The sequence below is a fragment of the Chiloscyllium punctatum genome, chromosome 38, assembly GCF_047496795.1.
Source record: "Chiloscyllium punctatum isolate Juve2018m chromosome 38, sChiPun1.3, whole genome shotgun sequence".
NCBI classification, from domain to species: Eukaryota; Metazoa; Chordata; class Chondrichthyes; order Orectolobiformes; family Hemiscylliidae; genus Chiloscyllium; species Chiloscyllium punctatum.
Window position 1 is genome coordinate 64,643,974 of NC_092776.1, and position 24,522 is coordinate 64,668,495.

The 24,522-nt window shown below is 43.1% G+C and overlaps 2 protein-coding genes across 16 annotated transcripts in view; one reads left to right on the plus strand and one right to left on the minus strand.

The window, feature by feature from the left end:
• The window catches only part of LOC140463684 (NACHT, LRR and PYD domains-containing protein 3-like), a 34,732-nt gene extending 21,981 nt beyond the window's left edge, over positions 1-12,751 (minus strand). Inside the window, exons 1-2 of the mRNA XM_072558034.1 lie at positions 12,694-12,751; positions 2,563-3,012 (exon numbers count right to left, since the gene is read on the minus strand). Of these exons, the coding sequence (XP_072414135.1) occupies positions 2,563-2,995 (433 nt within the window). The 5' untranslated portion in view covers positions 2,996-3,012; positions 12,694-12,751. The remainder of the gene's footprint in view (positions 1-2,562; positions 3,013-12,693) is intronic.
• LOC140463685 (uncharacterized) overlaps positions 1-24,522 on the plus strand; it is a 140,903-nt gene that overhangs the window by 91,731 nt on the left and 24,650 nt on the right. For 6 of the 15 annotated variants that reach the window (XR_011954722.1, XR_011954720.1, XR_011954723.1 and 3 more), the window contains one exon: positions 14,444-14,577. The exons of 5 other annotated variants lie outside the window; for them this stretch is intronic. Coding sequence is in view for 1 of the 10 variants with exons in the window: in XM_072558038.1 (XP_072414139.1) it covers positions 14,632-14,785 (154 nt within the window). In the remaining 9 variants the exon portion in view is untranslated. Of the gene's footprint in view, positions 1-14,443; positions 14,578-14,631; positions 14,786-24,522 lie in introns of all 15 variants that reach the window. 4 more of the 15 variants (XR_011954715.1, XR_011954718.1, XR_011954717.1 and 1 more) reach the window with 1 other exon arrangement.

Below are 24,522 nucleotides of genomic sequence, written 5' to 3' on the forward strand. Positions count from 1 at the left end.
CCAAACGGACCCCACCACCAGGGATATATTTCCCTCTCCCTCCCCCCCCCCCCCCCCCCCCCCAATCAGTGCTTCAGAAAGACCACTCCCTCCGTGACTGCCTCGTCAGGTCCACACCCCCCACCAACCCAACCTCCACTCCCCTGTAACCGCAAGAAATGCAAAACTTGCGCCCACACCTCCCCCTCCAAGGCCCCAAAGGATCCTTTCATATCCGCCACAAATTCACCTGCACCTCCACACACATAATGGGTGGCACAGTGGTTAGCACTGCTGCCTCACAGCGCCAGAGACCCGGGTTCAATTCCCACCTCAGGCAACTGACTGTGTGGAGTTTGCACGTTCTCCCCGTGTGCTCCGGTTTCCTACCACAGTCCAAAGATATGCAGGTCAGGTGAATTGGCCATGCTAAATTGCCTGTAGTGTTAGGTAAGGGGTAAATGTAGGGGTATGGGTGGGTTGCGCTTCGGCGGGTCAGTGTGGACTTGTTGGGCCGAAGGGCCTGTTTCCACGCTGCAATGTAATCCAAAAAAAATCTAAATCTAATCATTTACTGCACCCGATGTGGCCTCCTCTATATTGGGGAGACAGGCCGCCTACTTGCGGAATGTTTCAGAGACCACCTCTAGGACACCCGGACCAACCAACCCAACCAACCAACCAACCCAACCACCCCGTGGCTCAACACTTCAACTCCCCCTCCCACTCCACCAAGGACATGCAGGTCCTTGGACTCCTCCATCGCCAGACCATAGCAACACGACAGCTGGAGGAAGAGCGCCTCATCTTCCGCCTAGGAACCCTCCAACCACAAGGGATGAACTCAGATCTCTCCAGTTTCCTCATTTCCCCTACCCCCACCTTGTCTCAGTCCCAACCCTCGAACTCAGCACCACCTTCCTAACCTGCAAACTTCTTCCTGACCTCTCCGCCCCCACCCCCACTCCGGCCTATCACCCTCACCTTAACATCCTTCCACCCTTACCCCAAGTCCCTCCTCCCTACCTTTTATCTTAGCCTGCTGGGCACACTTTCCTCATTCCTGAAGAAGGGCTCATGCCCGAAACGTCAATTCTGTTGCTCCTTGATGCTGCCTGACCTGCTGCGCTTTTGCAGCAACAAATTTTCAGCTTAGTTCCACTAGACCACATTAGGGAGAATTGTCAGGAAGTGATTTAAGCAGAGGGTCGCAATATCTCCAAAACGGATAGATGTTGAGAAGGAGAGTTTTGTTTGTAACCTTAGTTAGTAATGGGAATTGAACCCGCACTGTTGGCATCTGACTGTTCACAAAGCAAACAGCAAGCTTAGCTAAATGACGCCAGTCATGCCAGAAGACAAATTAATATTCCTTGTGAATTGGGTAACATTCAGGCCAGCTCCACTAATGCTTTCTTTGAATCAGTTAATTCTGATTCAACTCCATTTCGCGTGGAACCACCACAATCAGTCCACCCATGAAGTGGCCATTCTTATTCTGTGACTGTGAACAGTTTTATTGGTGCATGGTTGGAGTGCAGCTTTAAGTGTTATCACGTGGATTAGGCTGCACCTACAATCTTATCTGGCACTTTCAGTGAAGCGGACACAGTTTTCAGTTGACTAATGGAGACTCGAGCTGGAAGTGGGGCTGTCTCCCTAGCAACTGTTGGGAACAATCAAAGATTCCCAACAATCAATTCTGAGCAAAACATACACTGTATTGTTGACATGAAACACAAGGCCGATAAAAGGGTGGCACAGTGGCTATGTGGTTAGCACTGCAGTCTCACAGCACCAAGGTCCCAGGTTTCATTCCAGCTTCTGGTGACTGTCTGTGTGGAGTTTGCACATTCCCCCTGTGTCTGCGTGGGTTTTCTCCGGGTATTCCGGTTTCCTCCCGTGGTCCAAAGATGTGTAGGTCAGGTGAATTGGCCTGCTAAGTTGTCCATAGTATTAGGTGTATTAGTCAGAGGGAAATAAAAAATGGTAGACTAGATTTTGATTGTTCAGTAAAGTACCAATTGAATAAGCAATAATTAATACATTAATACATTAAATTGCTGAGTAACAATAATGCAAACTGTCATCTATTTTTGAAATATGAGTCCCCGCACAAACAGATAACATAAAAATCCCGCATTCCTCCAGGGTATGATGCAATTACTAACATTTCACACTCCAAAATATTTCTTTTCTTTGTGGAGTGAATATATTCTTCAGTCGATCTCCTGTAGGTATATACAGTTCACAAGCAGATTTAGAAGTCACTCAGCAGAATGTCAAGTCATAACATAAGTCATCGACCACGAGAAATCATAGCAGGGAATTCAGCACAAGATTGCGTGTCTTAGGTCATGTAGAACATACACTTAGCTAAGGACATTGGATTTCCTTAACTCAAAAAGTATTATAGGTGGGTATAATAGTGGAGATTTTCTCAGAGCTAAAACAAAACATGCTCTCTTGAAGTGGTCTATTTGCCTCTCAAATGGAAATGTGAATACTGCAAGAGGAAGTGGATACTGGACTTTCTGACAATTATATATGTAATGAATTGCATGTAAAAATAAATCTTCTTACCATGTAAACTGTTAAGAATGTTGATTGTTTCCATCCTTTCACACTGACAACTGCTCATCTCCTCTTGTCCTGTGGGCTGTTTCATGTGCTCTGGATCGTTTTGATTTCCATCATCCAGCACATTTCTCATGGATCCATCTGATGAATGTGAGGTATATTTTGCTGCGTGACTGGTTTCAAATGCCCTTTGTGTCTTATCATTTTGTTCACCATTTGGCTGTCTTTCTGAGGTTTTGCCACTTTGTTGAGAATATTCATTTATGTTGGTCCTTCCTTGGCTAGATGAATTTGTTGTCTGTGCACTCCAATCACTCGCATTCTTCTTGGTCATATCTAAACTGTTACTGCGACTGCATCTAAGTATTCGAGGACTTGTATTTGTAGTAACCTCTGCACTATGCAAGTCAAAGGCTTTACTCCTTGAATTTCCCATCTTCCAAGAAACTTTCTCTGATTAAATGAACACACATGTTATTCCAATAGTTTAGGCAGCTGCCTTCAAGTATTCTGTACATTTGTTCGAGTATTAACATCCTTGCCATTTCAAAGAAAAATCATAATTCTATAATTTTAGAGTCATTCTTCAATGATATATGTCTTTTCTACTCAGGCCAGAATTTATTGCCCATCCTAAATTGGCCATAAGAAGCTGAGACATCATTACAACAGCTGTGGACCATGTGGCACAGTTATACTGGAGTACTATAGGAAAGGAGTTCCATAAATGTTACTGAGTAGAGGAACAGTGACACGTCAGCGAAGTATTTTAATTGAATGGGAACTTATGGCTATTTGAGGAAACTTGCATCAGTGATCCTTAAGTTCTCAGTGGTAAAATCTCCTTTTCAAAAGATCGAAAAAAAACTATTGGACGTTTTGTCAATGCATCTTGAGAGTGAGAGACCCTGCTTTTACAGTGCATCAGCGCTGAAGATAGTGAATATTTAAGGTTGTCGCTTGGGAATGAATTATTAGATTAGATTACTTACAGTGTGGAAACAGGCCCTTCGGCCCAACAAGTCCACACCGACCCGCCGAAGCGCAACCCACCCATACCCCTACATTTACCCCTTACCTAACACTACGGGCAATTTAGCATGGCCAATTCACCTGACCCGCACATCTTTGGACTGTGGGAGGAAACCGGAGCACCCGGAGGAAACCCACGCAGACATGGGGAGAACGTGCAAACTCCACACAGTCAGTCGCCCGAGGCGGGAATTGAAGCCGGGTCTCTGGCGCTGTGAGGCAGCAGTGCTAACCACTGTGCCACCCTGCCGCCCCAAAATATGGTGAAAGTAAGGACTGCAAATGCTGGAGATTAGAGTCAAGATTAGAGTGGTGCTGAAAATGCACAGCAGGTCAGGCAGCATCCAAGGAGCAGGAAAATGAATTCATTCCTGATGAAGGGCTCTTGCCCGAAACAGTGATTTTCCTGCTCCTCGGATGCTGCCTGACCTGCTGTGCATTTCCAGCACCACTCTGATCTTGAATGAATTATATGGGTTGATTTCTCCGGATTGTGTCCAACGTCCTTGTAATTTGGAGCTGTACTCATAAGTCTAAGAGAAGAGCATCATTCACTTTCATGTTGGAACAAAAATCTAAGCTGTATGATCCCATGACTCTTGATTTGGACTTTGTAGATGGTGTCAAAGACTTTGGAGTCAACCGATGAGGATTCAACTACAATATTTATGTCACCTGTTCGGTTCAGTGTTGGTTTAATTGTAACACCCCACAAACCTTTAAGTAGTAAGGGATTCGTTGATAATAATGCATTGAAAATTTATAGAGAGATGTAAGATTACATTGCAGTACAAGCCCTTTGGCCCTCAATGTTGCACCGACCAGTAAAATTAATCTGATGCCCATCTAACCTACACCATTCCATTATTATCCATATATATGTCCAATGCCCTTAATGTCAGTGAGTCTACTACTGTTGCAGGCAGGTTTTTTCACGCCCCTACTACTCTCTGAGTAAAGAAACTACCCCTGATATCTATCCTAAATCTGTCACCCCTCAATTTAAAGCTATGGTCCCTCATGTTAGACTTCACCTTCTGAGGAAAAAGGCTCTCACTGTCCACCCTATCTGACTCTCTGTTTATCTTATACATCTCAATTAAGTCACGTCTCAACCTTCTTCTGTCAAACGAAAACACTCTCAGTTCCCTCAGCCTTTCCTTGTAAGACCTTCTTTCCATATCAGGCAACATCCTCGTAAATCTCCTCTGAAACCTTTCCAAAGCTTCCACATCCTTGCTGTAATGCGGCAATCAGAACTGTAAGCAATACTGCAGGTATGGCCTTACCAGTGTCTTGTACAGCAGACGTATGACCTTGTGGCTCTGAAACCCAAACCCCCTACCAATAAAAGCCAACACACCATATGCCTTCTTAACAACCTTATCATCTGGGTGGCAACTTTCAGGGGTTTATTCACCTGGTCACCGAGATCTCTCTTCTTCTACACTGCCAAGAATTTTACCATTAGCCCAGTACTCTGCACTCCTGTTATTTTTTCCGCAGTGAACTACCTTACACTTTTCCGCATTAAACTGCATTTGCCACTTCTCAGCCCAGCTCTGCATCTTATCTATGTGCATCTGTAGCTTACAACATCCTTCAGCACTTTTCCAATGTGAATACTGACGAAAAGTATTCATTAAGTGCTTTGCTTATGTCCTCAGATTCCACACACAACTTTCCACTACTATCTTTGATTGGCCCTAATCTTACTCTAGTCATTCGTTTATTCCTGATATATCTGTAGAAGGCCTTGGGGTTTTCCTTGATCCTATTTAGCAACAACTTCTCATGTACCCTCCAGGCACTTCTTAGCCCTCTCTTTAGATCTTTTCTGGCTAACTTATAACTTACAAGCCCCTTAACTGAGCCTTCACACGTCATCCTCACATAACGTCTTCTTCTTCCTCTTGTCAAAGAGCTTCAACTTCTTTAATAAACCATAGCTCCCAGACTCAACAACTATCTCCCTGCCTGATGGATACATACTTATCACGAACAAACAAGCTGATCCTTGAATAAGTTCCATATTTCAAGTGTGTCCATCCCCTGCAGTTTCCTTCCCCATCCTATGCATCCTAAATCTTGATGTATCATGCACGGTGGCACAGTGGTTAGCACTGCTGCCTCTCAGCAGCAGGGATCCGGGTTCAATTCCTGCCTTGGGCAACTGTCTGTGTGGAGTTTGCACGTTCTCCCTGTGTCTCCGTGGGTTACCTCCGGTTTCCTCCCACAGTCCAAAGATTTGCAGGTTAGGTGAATTGGCCATGCTAAATTTCCTGTAGTGTTAGGTGAAGGGGTAAATGTAAGGGAATGGGTCTGGGTGGGTTGCTCTTCAGAGGGTTGGTGTGGACTTGTTGGGCCGAAGGGTCTGTTACCACACTAAGTAATCTAATGTAATCTCATTGCCTTTTCCCCCAGTTATACATCTTGCCCTGCGGTATATACCTATCCCTACGCTTTGCTATTGTAAATTAAGCCGAATTGTGGTCACTATCGCCAAAGTGCTCACCTACCTCCAAATCCAACACCTGGCCGGGTTCAATGTCCAGTCTCAAATCCAATATAGCATCACCCCTTCTTGGCCTGTCTACATACTGTCGGAAAACCGTCCTGTACACATGGAACAAAAACTGACCCATCTAAACTACTTGAACTATAGTATGCCCAGTCAATAATGGGCAAGTTAAAGTCTCCCATAGCAACTACCCTGTTACTCTCGCTCCTATCGAGAATCATCTTTGCTATCCTTTCCTCTACATCCCTGGAATGATTTGGAGGCCTATCGAAAACTCCCAACAGGGTGACCTTCTCTCCTGTTTCTCACCTCAGTGCAAACTACTTCAGTGCATGAGTCCTCAGATGCTATCTCAACTGCTGTAATACTACCCTTGATTAACAATGTTACAACCACCACCACTAACAACCCCCATTACCAACTTATTTGTTCTTGTTGAAACATCTACATCCCTGAATCTGCAACAACCATTCCTGTCCTTTCTCTAGCCATGTCTCTGAAATGGCCACAGTCGAAATCCGAGGTACCAACCCATGCTGCAAGTTCACCCACCTTATTCCAAATGCTCCTGGCATTGGAATATACACATTTCAAAACAACATCCTGATTTCTGGTGCCCTTTTGCGACCTTGTAAACCGGTCCCTGACCTCATTACCTTAACCTCCTGAATACTGGAACTACAATTCATGTTCCCATCCCCTTGCTGCATTAGTTTAAACTCCCCCGAAGAGCATTAGCAACCACCCCACCCCACCTCCCTTAGGATATCGGTACTCCTGTGGTTTACATGAAGGCCATCCTGTTTTTAGAGATCCCACCTTCCCAGAAAGAGCTCCAATTATCCAAGAATCCAAAACCCTCCCTCCTGCACCATCCCTGCAGCCACATAATCAGCTCCACTCTCTCCCTGTTCTTCACCTACACCCTCCTGATGAAGGGTTCCTGCCCGAAACGTCAATTTTCCTGCTCCTCGGATGCTGCCTGGCCTTCTGCGCATTTCCAGCACCACTCTAATCTTAACTCTAATCTCCAGCATCTGCAGTCCTCACTTTTGCCTAACAAACCAGAAATAACAACTCTGTTTGTTCTAGCTCTAAGTTTCCATCCACGCCCACTTAATTTTTGCCTTCGATCCCCACCTTTCTTCCTACTTATGTAGTTGGTGCTTATATGGACCATGACTTGGGGCTCCCCATTAAGGATCCCAAAACACGATCAGAGATATCACAACAAATATCTGGGAGGCAACACACCAATTGTGTGTCTCTCTTGCTCCTACAAAACCTCCTATCTGTGCCCCTTACTATGGAATCCCCAGTGACTAAAGCTCTGCTCCTTTACCTCCTTCCCTTCTGAGCAACAGGGACAGACTCTGTGCCAGAGATCTGTGCCCCATTGCTTACCCTTGATAAATCATTCCCCCAACAGTATCCAAAATGGTATACTTGTTGAGGGGAACCAACAACAAGTTCGCTGTCTTGCAAATGGCCATTTTTTGACACTTCTGTACTGCGAATTTTAGTTGCCATTTATGATCCCACACTTCAACTTACATCTGACTGCATACAAAGTCTGTGTCAGTGTGTGAGGACTCACGAATGTTGTTGAACATTTTGCAATTGTCAGTGAGCACCCTCACATCTAACCTGATGATTAAGGGAAAGTGATTGATGAACCAGAAGAAGGTTTAGCCTGCTCTGATTGTGACATGTAGATTTCAGAGGATCCCAACAGCATTTAAAACTATTTGAAGTTTAAAAGGACATCGAATGATTAAATATCAAATTAAGTAATCAAGCATTTTTCTTCCGTGGAACTTGACTTGCGGATGCATATTTCCTTCTGTAATTCTTATTATGAATCCATTATATTCAAAATTTAATTTTTAGAGAATGACAAGTTTGCATTAGTCATTGGGGACTCCACAGGTAGGGGACAGGTAGGACGTTCTGTGGGAACGAGGGAGACTCATGGTTGGTGTGTTGCCTCCCAGGTCCAGGGTTCATGATGTCTCTGATCGTGTTTTCGGGATCCTTAAGGGAGAGTGGGACCAGCCCCAGGCCATGGTTCACTTATGCACCAACAACATAGGTAGGAAGATAGATGGGGATTTAAGGCAGAAATTCAGGGAGCTAGGCTGCTTAGAACTAGAACAAATAGAATTGTTATCTCTGGTTTGTTGCCTGTGCCATGTGCCAGCGAGGCAAGGAATAGGAAGAGAAAAGGGGTTGAACATGTGGCTGCAGGGATGGTGCAGGAGGGAGGATTTGGGTTCTCAGTAATTGGGGCTATTTCTGGGGAAGGTGGGACCTCTACAAACAGGATGTCTTCACCTGAAGCAGAGGGGTACAAATATCCTGAGAGGGATATTTGCTCATGCTCTTCAGGAAGTTTTAAATGAATTCAGCAGGGGGATGGGAACTGAAATTGTAGTTCCAGAATAAGAAAGTTAGGATGAATAGACAAAGTCTTTTCCCTGGGGTGGGGGAATTCAGAACTAGAGGACATAGACTTAGAGTGAGAGGGGAAAGATTTCAAAGAGACCTAAGGGGCAACTTTTTCACGCAAAGGGTGATATGTGTATGGAATAAGCTGCCAGAGGAAGTGGTGGAGGCTAGTACAGTTGTAACATTTAAAAGGCATTTGGATGGGTAAATGAATAGGAAGGGTTTGGAGGGATATGGGCCGGGTGCTGGCAGGTGAGACTAGATTGGGTTGGGATTTCTGGTCGGCATGGATGGGTTGGATGGAAGGGTCTGTTTCTGTGCTGTACATCTCTATGACTCTATGACTAGTGAGGTGAGAAATAAGGTTCAAGGTCGCAAGAGTGCACTGGCAAGCAAGAAGTTGGTTTGAAGTAAATCTACTTCAATGCCAGGAGCATCCGGAATAAGGTTGGTGAACTTGCAGGATAGGTTCATTTCTGGGATTTTGATGTTATGTCATTTCGGAGACGTGTAGAGGAGGGATAAGAATGGTTGTTGTAGGTTCTAGGATTTCGGTGTTTCCTTAAGAACAGCAAAAATGGTAAAGTATAATATTACAGTGGCAGAAAGGACATTTAAGGACTTGTCTACTGAGGTGGTATGGGCTGAGGTTAGAAACAGGAAAAGGGGAAGTCACCCTGTTGGAAGTTTTCTATAGGCCTCCCAACAGTTCCAGAGATGTAAAGGAAAGAATAGCAAAGATGATTCTCAATAGGAGCGAGAGTGATAAGGTAATTGTTAGGAGAGTCTTTAACTTCCCTAATATTGAGTGGGAATACTATAGTTCAAGCACTTTAGATGGGTCAATTTTTGTCTAATGTGTGCCGGAGGGTTTCCTGACACAGTATGTAGACATGCCAACAAGGGGCAAGGCCACATTGGATTTGGTACTGGGTCAGGTGTTAGATTTGGAGGTAGGTGAGCACTTTGGTGATAGTGACGACAATTCAGTTATGTTTACTTTAGTGAGAAAGGGATAGGTATATACCAGATGGCAAGAGTTATAGCTGGGGGAAAGGCAATTATGATGTGATTTGTCAAGATTTAGGATGCATAGGATGGGGAAGGAAACTGCAGGGGATGCGCAAAATTAAAATGTGGAGCTTATTCAAGGAACAGTTACTGTGTGTCCTTGATAAATACACACCTGTCAGGCAGGGAAGGAGTTGTTGAATGAGGGAGCCATGGTTTACTAAAGAAGTTGAATCTCTTGTCAAGAGAAGGAAAAAGGCTTGTGCTAGGACTAGACATGAAGGCTCAGTTAGAGGGCTTGAAAGTTACAAGTTAGCTGGGAAAGACCTAAAGAGAGAGCTAAGAAGAGCCAGAAGGGGACATGAGAAGTTGTTGGAGGATAGGATCAAGGAAAACTCTAAGGCTTTCTGTAGGTATGTCAGGAATAAAAGAATGACTAGGGTAAGATTAGTGCCAATCAAGGATAGTAGTGGGAAGTTGTACGTGGAGTCAGAGGAGATGAGAAAGCGCTAAATGAATGTTTTTTTCCAGTGCGAATACTGACGAAAAATAATGTTATCGAGTAGAATACTGAGACACTTGATAAGATTGAGGTTCACAAGGAGGAGGTGTTAGCAATTCTGGAAAATGTGAAAATAGATAAGTCCCCTGGACTGGATGGGATTTATCCTAGGATTTTCTGGGAAGCCAAGGAGGCGGTTGCAGAGCCTTTGCCTTCGATCTTTATGTTGTCACTGTCTATAGGAATAATGCCAGAAGACTGGAGGATAGAAAAATGTCCCCATGTTCAAGCCAACTTTTGGACCAGTGAGCCTTACTTTGGTTGTGGATAAAGTGTTGGAAAAGGTTATAAGAGATAGGATTTATGATCATCTAGAAAGGATGATTAGGGATAGTCAACATGGTTTTGTGCCTCACAAGCCTTATTGAGCTCTTGGAGATGGTGAACAAACAGGTGAATGAGGATAAAGTGATTGATGTGGAGTATATGGACTTCAGTAAGGCGTTTGGTTAGGTTCCCTATTGCACAAATAACAGAGACGTGGCATTGAGAGGGATTTAGTGGCTTGGATCAGAAATTGGCTAGCTGAAAGAAGACAGAGAGTGGTGTTGATGGGAAATGTTCACCTTGGAGTTCAGTTGCTTGTGGGGTACCACAAGGATCCATTTTGGGGCCATTGCTTATTGTCATTTTTAAAAATGAACTGGATGATGGCGTAGAAGGATGGGTTAGTAAATTTGCGGATGACACTAACGTCGGTAGAGTTGTGAATAGTGCCGACAGATGTTGCAGGCTACAGAGGGACATTGATAAGCTGCAGAGCTGGCCTGAGAGGTGGCAAATGGAGTTTAATGTGGACAAATGTGAGGTGATTCACCTTGGAAGGAGTTACCGGAATGCAGAGTACTGGGTTAATGGTAAGATTCTTGGTAGTGTTAATGAGCAGAGAGACCTCAGTGTCCATGTACATTGATCCCTGAAAGTTGCCACCCAGGTTGGTAGGACTGTTAAGAAGGCATACGGTGTGTTAGCTTTCATTAGTAGAGGGATTGAGTTTCGGAGCCATGAGATCATGCTGCAGCTGTACAAAACTCTGGTGCAGCCACACTTGGGAGTATTGCACACAGTTCTAGTCACTGCATTACAGAAAGAATATGGATTTTGGAAAGGGTTCAGAGGAAATTTACTCGGATGTTGCCTGGAATAAAGGGTAGGTCTTACGAGAAAAGGCTGAGGAACTTGAGACTGTTTTCGTTCATGAGAAGGTTGAGAGGTGATCTAATTGAGACATATAAGGTAATCAGAGGGTTTGATGGGGTAGACAGTGAGAGCCTTTTTCCTCAGATGGCAATAGCTTGCACAAGGGGACAGAACTTTAAATTGAGGGGTGATAGATATAAGATAGATGTCAGACGTAGTTTCTTTACTCAGAGAGTAGTAGGAGCATAGAACGCACTGCCTGCAACAGTGGTAGATGTGCAACTTTAAGGGCATTTAAATGGTCCTTTGGGCGGCACGGTGGCACAGTGGTTAGCACTGCTGCCTCACAGCGCCAGAGACCCGGGTTCAATTCCTGCCTCAGGTGACTCTCTGTTTGGAGTTTGCACATTCTCCCCGTGTCTGCGTGGGTTTCCTCCGGGTGCTCCGGTTTCCTCCCACCAGTCCAAAGATGTGCAGGTTAGGTGAATTGGCCATGCTAAATTGCCCGTAGTGTGAGGTAAGGGGTAGATGTAGATTTAGGGGTATGGGTAGGTTGCGCTTCGGCGGGGCGGTGTGGACTTGTTGGGCTGAAGGGCCTGTTTCCACACTGTAAGTAATCTAATCTAAAGTAATCTAACCTAAAAAAACATATGGATGAAAATAGAATGCTGTAGGTTAGATGGGCTTCAGATTGATTTCATAGATCGGCATAACATTGAGGGCTGAAGGGCCTGTACTGTGCAGTAATGTTCTATGTTCTAGGTACTACAGGTGTCTATTCAGCAGAATGCATTTCAAACCAACTAGATGAGTTCAGAATTTATCTGTAGTTTCGGTGATGCAGGACTATCATCACTAGACAGTGCCACCACCTATCCTTCTAGTGAGCAGTGAATCGAGAGGCGAGCGTTTCCTTGGTAACTCTGATATCTCCAATAGGGGTGCAATGACAGGCAGAGTGAGGATGGGTTTAGGAAATGACTAATCTGACTCCTCATTGTCTAATAGCAAAAGAATATTTGACCGTGGTTTTCTAAAGAAAAATTGTTGTTTTCCTTTTGAGGTTGTTGACCTTCTGATGTGGAACAACTTGAGTGAATTGGACATGATTTAAAGGCATGCTGACTGATTGCAACTAACTCCCTTCTTGTCATCTACTCTGCTGAAATGTCAGTACCATTTCCAGCTTGAGGAGGAGGGTACTGCAAACATATTGGCCCTGTTCTATGCTCAATAACCGCAATAATGCAAGGCCTTCACCAAACCAGTGAACAATCCGGTCCAGATTACAATTTAACCTCCTGTCTTGATCTAACACAGAAGAAGAAAAAGGAGAGTGAACACCCCATTCCCTGTACAGTCCGCTCCATGGTTTTGTTTCATTAATGCTGTCTACTGAATCAACTGATGTCTTCCTTACCTTCCACAGCACCTGAATTAGTTGTAGTTCAAATCGTGAAGTTTGCCTTTCTATGTTGTTCTTTCAGAACAGTGAAAATGATTTGATATTACGTACAATCAAAAGGAATGTATGGGCTGGGCATATAGACTGAACAAAGTTCAATTTTGGTTGCTAAACAACGGTTCAAGAAATGTGTTTGATTAAATCAAGGCATGTCCTTCAAAATGTTGAGCAAAGTTCACTTTAGTCGTACAGGCCAATCATTGTTTAAGATCAATTGAACATCAAGAAAAGTCTGCGTTATCTGTTTCAGTCATGTAGTCACAGAAATTGAGATTTGGAATGAGTTCTTTATGTATGACACCAAAGAAAGCGAAGAACATTTTGTGCACAGTCAAGAATTGTAGTAGAAATACTTTGCCTTGAACATGGATTTGTGTCAATTAACTTCAAGTGCGAAAGTTTCATTTGAAATATTGCGAAACGGGAACAGTTTTGCTGATGTTTGTAAAAATGTAATCCTTGACAAACAGAACATTGCATAAGACTTCAGTGAGGAAGCCACGATTGTTGGGATAAATTTAGGACAAAATATTTCAAGAAAGGTCGTGCTTAGGAAAAGGGCTGACCACTATTTAAAGAACCTTGCTTTCCTCTCTTCGAACCTGGCAGAAATACATTTAGTTGCAGACTTCAAACATTTGCTTTTATTTTGTTTGATGTCTTTCTTCTGTTGCCCTTCAGCTCACCCAGTTTGTACTGTCAGTAATATAGGCTGAAATAGGCTAAATGAAAGCAACTCACATAAATTACCATGCAATGCTTGCCTTATTTTTATGGATTTTCATATCATCTGTGCTTTTTTAGTCGAACTACACAGACCCTTGCCTATGCGGCACCACACCCCCTGCATTTCAATTGCTTCATACCACACAGCACTGTTATTTGAATCCAATAACACATCTTTATTCTTAAGGTGTTTAGATTATGCACTTATGTAATCGTAAACTTGAGACAATTTTTTGAATTCCTCATATTCAGTAACATTTGTCACCTGCCAGATTATTTTCCTTTATATTAGATTAGATTTCCTACAGTGTGGAAACAGGCCCTTTGGCCCAACCCGTCCCCAACAACCCTCTGAAGAGTAACCCACCCAGACCCATTTCCCACTGACTGATGCACCTAGCACTATGGGCAATTTAGCATGGCCAATTCACCTGGCCTGCACATATTTGTGACTGTGGGATGAAACCGGAGCACTTGGAGGGAACCTGCGCAGACCCGGGGAGAATGTGCAAACTCCACCCAAGGCTGGAATCGAACCGAGGACCCTGGTGCTGTGAGGCAGCAGTGCTGGCCACTGTGCCGCCCACAATGTTCAGCAAACAGCACATGCTGTAAAGCAACTCTCAATAAGTAATTTTGAGATTTCAGGTTGCACTGGACTGATGCAATTTCATCATTTCAATATGTAGTCATTTTTTTTAAAGAAAGGATATTGAAGTAGGAGACAAGAAGGGGATGAACATTATCACTGTAATATGTTTTCAAGGAGACTTCAAAACAAAGCCACGGAACCATTATATTTCTACTGTTCAGCGACATTTTAATTTAAAAAATATTAATCCATCTGCACTGTTAATAGTTGCAGTGGCCACTATTTCCACCATTTATTCTGTGAATGCATTCTATGATGCTACAAAAGTATGTACAGACTTTTCCATGGCCCTCACCTATTTTGTTATTCATCATTTTATACCGATAGTCTTTTGAAGATGGCTCTCCAACAAGACGAAATGGGTTAGAGCTCACCTGGCCTCATGGAATTCAACATGGAGTTCTACATGCTGAACATTCTTAGACTAGTTTCAGATCCAATTTACAGGACACAGAGCACAGGTGATTTTATATCTTTGCCATCAATAACTGTTATTCATCATTTTATTCTGTCAGGGTATTTCAGCATTGATAGCTTGACCAACATTACCACCCACCCTTCTGAGATTGGCAGTGAACCACCTTTGTCGAACTATGTCGCCTTTCAGAGCCCTCCATCTGTGTTACGAGGAAGGGATCTCCTCAATTTTGTCCCAGCAGCAAAAAAAAGGTACAGTGATCTGAGATACGATGTAAATCTATTGGGAGAGAAAAATGACTACATACTAGGCATGCTCCATCGTCTTTCAAGATCGAGGAATGGAAGAATCTGTACAAGGAACTTGGTGAATTATTGCTGTGTTCTTTGAAATCAGTCCATCTATCTGCCAAAATTTGACAATGTTGAGTGGTGTGAGTGTTTAATTTAAGCAATAATGTCCTAATTGGTGTTTACATAAGAAAGAAAAAAGGGATAGCCTGGCCATCGAGATTGCGCTTATCAAAATCAAGCACCTAAGTATACTTATGCTTATTACAGCACTTGGTTTACAGCTTTTTATGTCTTGGTTTCGAAATTGTACAAAAAAATGCTGGTTAAAGAAGAAGAATGTTTCTGTATCTACACACGTCCAATCAGTGAGTTCCAGAATTCCAACATCGGCTGAGTGAAACAAAAAAGGTCTCACTTCCCTCACTTAAACTCCCGACCTTAAATTTATGGCCCCAATCACTTCTTGCTCTATCAAGGGGAAACATTTATTTCTAGATAGCCTCGGCAGTCTCCTTATAATGTTATGCATCTCAGTCGCGTTGCTCCCCCACCAGCCAAGTCTCATGTGTTTCAAGGAAGAACAATTCCAGTCAACCTAAACCTCCTTCGTATCTGAAAATCTCCAGCTGAGGAAGCCCCCTAGTATATCTCCTCTGCATTTTCACCAGTCAAATCACATGCCTCTGAAAATGTAGATTCTAGAACTGCATACAATGTGGTCTAATCAACATTATATATATTTCCGGCATAGCTTCCCTGCTGTTAAGCTCCATGGGTTGGTTGATATCTCCCATAAGCAACCTTAACCATATCATCCATGTACCCTCCCCCTTCAAGAACTGGTGGGCAGGCATACCAATGGCCTTCTGAAATTCAGTGTTTTCCAGGATCCTATCATTCATCATTTTGCACATCAACTGAAATTGATCCATCATCCTTCTGGAAGGTTGTCAGTTCTGTTGAGAAGTAATTGAATTAAGTGAATACTCATCCAAACTTCTGCTGCTGAAACTTCACCTGACCCATGACCAGATCACCAAGCTGAACCATTTTACTCGTGTTCACCGGTTCCTGACCCAGCAATATGTCAATTTTAAGTCCTCATCCCTCGTTTCAAATCTATCATGACCTCAACCTTCCTATTCCTGTAACCGCTTCCATTCAAGGAATCTTGCAGATTTCTCCTCTTCCATTCTCTTGTCTAATTTCCATTTCCATCATTGCAGTAATGCTATGCATGCCTTCAGTTGATCTGGCTTCAAATTCAGGAATCTCTCCAAAAACTTCTGCAATTCTCCAGCTGCCCCTCCTCTTTAGGTACTGGTTAAAATCTCCCATCTTGATAAAGCTTTCTAAACTTGTCAGCTCCTTGTGTTCAGATGGAATCTTACCTTTTCAATTTCCATACCTTGGCCGTTACAATCAGTGATGGTGATAAAATGGTGTGCAGGGACCCTGGTAGTTTATGTGGCAAAACATCAGGTTTTAAATCTAAAAGTCCAAGGTTAGCATCCCTCCCTGGGCATTGCCTTTGCCTCAGTCTGTTCTATTCACTGAGAATGACATTGTAAGGGGTGTTGCCAACTGAGTCAGCATTTACTTTGCATAAAAAGTTGTTTTGTAAAAGTGATGGTGAGATGGCTACTTGAACACAGGGTGGCACGGTGGCTCAGTAGTTAGCCCTGCTGCCTCACAGCAACAGGAATCTGGGCTCGATTCCAGTCTCGGGCAACTCTGTGTGGAGTTTGCACATTCTCCCCATATCTGTGTGGGTTTCCTCTGGGTGCTCTGGTTTCCTCCCACAATCCAAAGATGTGTAGCTAAGGTGAATTGCCCATAGTGTTCATGGATGTGTAAGTTAGGTGCATTAGTCAGGGGTAAATGTGGGGAGATGGGTCTAGGTGGGTTACTCTTTGGAGGATTGGTGTGGACATGTTGGACCGAAGGGCCTGTTTCTACAATGTAGGGATTCTAATTCTGAACTGCTACAGTCAGTTTGGTATAGGTAAACTTACAGTGATGTTTGGGACAGATCTCCAGCATTTTCATACACATACATTCATGGAAAATGTATTTCTTTCCAGTTGGTGTAGTGAATGGTTTAATGTGTAATTTGCAGATGGTAGTGTTCCTATATCTTCACTGCATAAGCTTCCACTTGCAAGCTGCTGTGTAAGGCAGCTTGCAAGTAAAGTTGTCCAATAAATCTCGAAAATGGTAAGCGCTGTCGTTGCTGAGTGTGAATTTGCAGGGATGTTTGTGAATTTGGCGAAGTTCAATCTGTACGGCAAGTTTATTCTACTTTAATAGGGAGGGTAAAGCAAGTTTTTTTTGTAAATGTATTTTTGTTGACACTATTGGCTTACTCGAACCTATTCTCTTTAAAAATGCAGAAACTGTAGATATATTCGGGGGTCAGACAGAATAACTGCAGATAAAGTGACAGAACTGTACAAGCTGATGGATTTTCATCACAACTGAAGGAATTTGGCAATGCAGTATGTTTAAAAGCAAAAGAGTGAGAAAAGACATTGTATAAAATGGCAGCAAGGTGGCTCAGTGGTTAGCACTGCTGCCTCACAACAGCAGGGACCCAAGTTTGATTCCAGCCTTGGGCGAGTGTCTGTGATGAGTTTGCACATTCTCCCTGTGTCTTGGTAGGTTTGCTCTGGGTGCTCTGGTTTTCTCCTAGAGCCCAAAGATGTGCAGGTTCGGTGAATTGACGATGCTGAATTGTCCATAGTGTTCAGGGATGTGTAGGTGAGGTGCCTTTGGCAGGGGAAATCATAGAGTAATAAGGTATGGAAACGGGTCTGGGTGGGATATTCTTCGGAGGGTCAGTGTGGACTTGTTGGGCCCCATGGCCTGTTTCTACATTCTAAGGTTTCTATCATTCCATGAAAAGTGCAGTTTTGGAAGGGTGGAGTACAGGAGGCAGAAGTTGCCATAGTGCAAAATGCAGAGAGAGCTGTAATGCTCACAAAACAAAGCATGTGACATTCACACATGTGTTTGTGAATTGTTATATAACTGCCCCCAACTATGCCAAGAGCGATAATTTTAAAAAAGTCAAAAAATGAAAAAAATGAGCAAAAGATGGTAGAGACTGAAATGCTGATTTAAAGCAGTGTAAATTAAACATTGAGTCCGGAGGCTGTGCCATACCCCAAAAAGATGAGGTTCTGTTCCTTGAGCCTTGTTGCTATTGAGACATTTTAGGCCATGGATTCTGTTCAGTATTTCGCAGATGCCGGTGTTGATTGACACTGATCTCCACAAACTCCATTTCCTATTATTGTCACATATCTTTATGTCCTTGTTTAACAAGACTCTTTCCATCTCAGATTTAAAGGAAAACAATGAATCAAACAAAAATAGTCAAATACAGAAATAAACTCAAATGCTCCAGCATTATTTGTGCATGAAGGGATTTCTTAAGTTTAAGGTGTGGCACGCTGGCTCAGTGGTTGCAGTGCCAGTGACCTGGGTTCAATTCCAGCCTTGGACAACTGTCCGTGTAGAGTTTGCACATTCTCCTTGTGTCTGTGTGGGTTTCCTCCCACACTCCAAAGATGAGCAGGTCAGGTAAATTGGCCATACTAAATTGCCCATAGTGTTAGGTGCATTAGTCAGACAGAAATGGACCTGGGTAGGTTACTCTTGAGAGGGTCGGTGTGGACTTGTTGGGCCAAATGGCCTGTTTCCACCCTGTAGGGAATCTAATCTATTTTAATCTCTGGATTTAATTTCTTTTGTGTGGCCTTAGTCCAAAACCCATAACATAATTGCTGATACTTGCATTGTCACTATTCCTGTGGTTATTTTTGTTTTCATTCAAATTTTCTGTGGTGGTTCCAGAAATAGGGGATTGAATCCGTATGAAACTATAATGCATTTAAGTCATGAATACCACATCACTCAGAGCGTGTTTTCTGTTTGGAGCTCTCTATCCCAGAGAATAGTGACCAGTGGTGTGCCAAAAGATCGGTGCTGGGTTCACTGTTTTTTAACATTGATATAAATGATTTGGATATGAACACAGAAGGTATAGACAATAGATGCAGGAGTAGGCCATTCTGCCCTTCAAGCCTGCACCACCATTCAATATGATCATGGTTAATCATCCTTAATCAGTATTCTGTTCCTGCCTTATCTCCATAACCCTTGATTCCACTATCCTTGAGAGCTCTATCCAACTCTTTCTTAAATGAATCCAGAGACTGGGCCTCCACTGCCCTCTGGGGCAGAGCATTCCACACAGCCACCACTCTCTGGGTGAAGAAGTTTCTCCTCATCTCTGTCCTAAATGGTCTACCCTGTATTTTTAAGCTGTGTCCTCTGGTTTGGCACGCACCCATCAGCAAAAACATGTTTCCTGCCTCCAGAGTGTCCAATCCTTTAATAATCTTATATGTCTCAATCAGATCCCCTCTCAGTCTTCTAAACTCAAGGGTATACAAGCCCAGTCACTCCAGTCTTTCAGTGTAAGGTAATCCTGCCATTCCAGGAATTGACCTCGTGAACCTATGCTGCACTCACTCAATCGCCAGAATGTCTTTCCTCAAATTTGGAGACCAGAACTGCACACAATACTCCAGGTGTGGTCTCACCAGGGCCCTATACAGCTGCAGAAGACCTCTTTGCTTCTATACTCAATCCCTCTTGTTATGAAGGCCAGCATGCTATTAGCCTTCTTCACTACCTGCTGTACCTGCATGCTTACCTTCATTGACTGGTGTACAAGAACACCCAGATCTCTTTGTACTGCCCCTTTACCTAAATTGATTCCATTTAAGTAGTAACCTTCCTGTTCTTGCCACCAAAGTGGATAACCATACATTTATCCACATTAAACTGCATCTGCCATGCATCTGACCACTCACCTAACCTGTCCAGGTCACCCTGTAATCTCCTAACATCTTCCTCACATTTCACCCTGCCACCCAGTTTAGTATCATCAGCAAATTTGCTAATGTTTTACTAATACCATCTTCTATATCATTAATATATATTATATAAAGCTGCGGTCCCAGCACTGATCCCTGCGGTACCCCACTGGTCACTGCCTGCCATTCCGAAATGGAGCTGTTTCTCACTACTCTTTGTTTCTTGTCAGCCAACCAACTTTCAATCCAAGTTAGTACTTTGCCCCCAATACCATGCGCCCTAATTCTGCTCACTTACCTCCTATGTGGGACTTTATCAAAAGCTCTCTCAAAGTCCAGGTATACTACATCTACTGGAACTCCCTTGTCCATCTTCAGAGTTACATCCTCAAAAAATTCCAGAAGATTAGTCAAGCATGATTTCCCCTTCATAAATCCATGCTGACTCTGACCTATCCTGTTACTACTATCCAGATGTGTTGTAATTTCATCCTTTATAATAGACTCCAGCATCTTTCCCACCACTGAAGTTAGACTAACTGGTCTATAATTTCCTGCTTTCTCTCTCCCACCTTTCTTAAAAAGTGGTACAATATTAGCCATCCTGTAATCCACAGGAACTGATCCTGAATCTATCTAACTCTGGAAAATAATCACTAACGCGTCCCTGATTTCTCGAGCCACCTCCTTCAGTACCCTGGGATGTAGACCATCAGGCCCCAGGGACTTATCAACCTTCAGACCTAACAGTCTCTCCAACACCATGTCCTGGCAAATATAAACTCCCTTAAGTTCAGGTCCTTCAGCCACTGTTACGTAGGGAGATTGCTTGTGTCTTCCCCAGTGAACACAGATCTGAAGTACCAATTCAATTCTTCTGCCATTTCTTTGTTCCCCGTAATAAATTCCCCTCTTTCTGTCTTCAAGGGCCCAATTTTCGTCTTAATGTATGGAATGAGCTGCGAGAGGAAATGGTGGAAGCTGGTACAATTGCAACATTTAAAAGGCTTTTGGATGGGTATATGAATTGGAAGGGTTTGGAGGGATATGGGCTTGGTGCTGGCAGGTGGGACTAGATTGGGTTGGGATATCTGGTCGGCATGGACGGGTTGGGCCGAATGGTCTGTTTCCATGCTGTATATCTCTATGACTCTGTGTATATATGAAGACTATCTATTCTGAAATACATCAGGAGTTTGCCAATGCCAATCTATTGAAATAAGTTTTGCAAAATCACTGCTGAGTTTGGTGGAGGCACGAAAGACAGGTAAAAGTGCTATTGAACATCGAAAATGATTTGTGCGGATGCATTCATATTACAAGACCATAATGGAGAGAATAGGTTCCCTTAAAGATCAGCATGGTCGTCTCTGTGTAGAGCCACAGGAAATGAGGCAGATTTTTACTGAATATTTCTCCTCAGTGTTCACTGAAGAGAGAATCATGAATGCTAAGGAAATAAGGGGATCATGTGGTGATATTTTGGACTGCATGCTTATTACCAGAGAGGAGGTGTTTGTAGCTTTAACGTGCATTAAGGTGGATAAATCCCCTCGGTCTGATTAAGTCCATCCTCGGACATTGTGGAAGGCTTGGGAACAAATTACAGAGGCTTTTGCAGAGATTTTTGCTTCATCTCTCGACACTGGTGAAGTTTCCCAAAACTTGGAGGGTGCATAATGTTATTCCATTGTTTAAGAAAGATAACAAAAATAAGCTGGGGAACTACAGGCCAGTGAACCTGACATCAGTGGTAGGCAAATTATTGTAGAGGATACTGTAGAGAGACTGGATTAATCAACATTTGGACAGTTAAGGTCTGATTATGGATACTCAGCATGGATTTGTGTACAGAAACTCATGTCTGACAAATCTTTTAGAGTTTTTTGAAGAGGTAACATGGAGTATAGATGTGAATAGGGCAGTGGATGTTGTCTGTAAGAACTTTAATAAGACCTTTGATAAGATTCCGCATGGCAGGCTAGTCATGAAGGTTAGGTAGCTTGGAATCCAGGGAGAGCTAGCTAATTGGATTCAAAATTGGCTCGATGGTAGGAAGCAGAGGGCGTTGGTTGAAGGATGTTTCTTGGCCTGGAGGCCAGTAACTAGTGGTGTGCCATAGAGGTCAGTGCTGGGACATTTGTTATTTGCATAAATGATCTGGCTGTGAATATACAGGGCATGATTAGAGAGTTTGCAGGTGACATGAAATTAGGCAGTGACATTTACAGCGAGGAAGGTTATCAAAAATTACATAGGAATCTTGATCAGATTGGAAAGTAGGCTGAGGATTAACAAATGCAATTCAATGTAGATAAGTGTGAGGTGTTACACTTTGTAAAGTCAAACCAAGGTTAGACTTATACAGTAAATGGTAAGGTCTTGAGGAGTGTTGTAGAACAGAGGGACCTAGGAGTACAAGTACATAGTTCGTTGAAAGCAGCATCACAGGTATACAGGGCAGTGAAGGAGGCATTCAGCATGCTAGCCTTCATCAGTCGAGACATTGAGTCTTGGAGTTGGGACGTTATGTTACAGTTGTATGAGTCATTGGTGAGGCTGCAATTGGTGTATTGGATACAATTTTGCTCACTCTGTTCAAAGAAAGACATAGTTAAATTGCAAAGAATGTAAGGAAGATTTACGAGGTTGTTTCAGGACTAGTAGGCCTGATTTATAGGAAGTGGTTGGCCAGGATAGGACTTTATTTCATGGAAGGTAGGAGAATGAGGTACGACCTTAGTGAGGTGTAAAATCATGAGAGGTTTAAATAGGATGAATGCATATCGTCTTTTTTCCCCCTGGGAAGGGGAATTGAAAATTGGTCAGCATATATTTAAGGTGAGAGGGAAAAGATTTAAGAACAACCTGAGGGGCAACTTCTTCATGCAGAGAATGGTGCGTATGCAGAATGGATTGCCAGAGAAAGTAGTTGAGGCAGGTACAATATCAACATTTAAAAATAGAAACATTTGGATAGCAACATGGTTGCTATCCAAATGTACCAGAAGATTCTGGAAGGATGTGAAACTAAATGCGGGCAATTGTAACTAGCTGAATGGGCACCATGGACCAGTTTGGAGTTTAGGGCCTCTTTCCATGCTGTATTACTGCATGACTCTATGCAACAGATATTAAGAAATTGATTTGCAAGAGAAGAAAGAAAATATAAAAGTAGCAAGTGGACTTTGACTCATTAAGGTAAGAAGGTGGGAAACGTAATAACTTCAATCACGTGTCACCAGTCATGAACAGATTTCGTAGTGCTGGAGATAATACAATGACATTTGTGAATGATTAGGGGTGAGGGGAAGGATACAGAAGGGCTATTTTAAACTTGATGAACAAAAAATAGTATTGTGCTGCAGAATTGAATACAGGGGCTTTATGTGATTACAGTGTTTTAAAGACATCGGTAGCAGGACAAATCTTCATATTTGAAAATGCTGACATAGAACATAGAACATTACAGCGCAGTACAGGCCCTTCGGCCCTCGCTGTTGCGCCGACCTGTCATACCAATCTGAAGCCCATCTAACCTGCACTATTCCATGTACGTCCATATGCTTGTCCATTGACGACAAAAATGTACTTAAAGTTGGCGAATCTACTACTGTTGCAGACAAAGCATTCCATACCCTTAATACTCTCTGAGTAAAGAAACTACCTCTGACATCTGTCCTATATTTATCACCCCTCAATTTAAAGCCATGCCCCCTCGTGCTCGCCGTCACCATACTTGGAAAAAGGCTCTCCCTGTCCACCCTATCTAACCCTCTGATTATCTTATATGTCTCTATTAAGTCACCTCTCAACTTTCTTCTCTCTAATGAAAACAGCCTCAAGTCCCTCAGCCTTTCCTCATAAGACCTTCCCTCCATACCAGGCAACATCTTAGTAAATCTCCTCTGCACCCTTTCCAAAGCTTCCATAATCCTTCTTATAATGCGGTGACCAGAACTGTATGCAATACTCCAAGTGCGGCTGCACCAGAGTTTTGTACAGCTGTAGCATAACCTCATGGTTCCGGAACCCGATCCCTCTATGAATAAAAGCTAAAACGCTGTATGCCTTCTTAACAACCCCATCAATCTGGGTGGTAACTTTAAAGGATCTGTGTACCTGGACACCAAGACCTCTCTGCTCATCTACACTACCAAGAATCTTACATCAGCCCACTACTTTGCATTCCAGTTACTCCCATCAAAGTGAATCACCTCACACTTGTCTGCATTAAACTCCATTTGCCACCTCTCAGACCAGCTCTGCAGTTTATCTATGTCTCTCTGTAACCTACAACATCCTTCATCACTATTCACAACTCCACCGATCTTAGTGTCGTCTGCAAATTTACTAACCCACCCTTCTACGCCCTCATCCAGGTCATTTATAAAAATGATGAACAGCAGTGGACCCAACACGGACCCTTGCAGTACACCACTGGTAACTGTACTCCAGGATGAATATTTCCCATCAACCACCATCCTCTGTCTTCTTTCAGCAAGCCAATTGCTGATCCAAACTGCTATATCTCCCACAATCCCATTCTTCTGCATTTTGTACAATAGCCTACTGTGGGGAACCTTATCAAACGCCTTGCTGAAATCCATATACACCACATCAACGGTTTACTCTGATCTACCTGTTTGGTCACCTTCTCAAAGAACTCAATAAGGTTTTTAAGCACGACCTACCCTTCACAAATCCATGCTGACTATCCCCAATCAAATTATTATTTTCTAGATGATTACAAATCCCATCTCTTATCACCTTTTCCAACACTTTACCAACAACTGAAGTAAGGCTCAC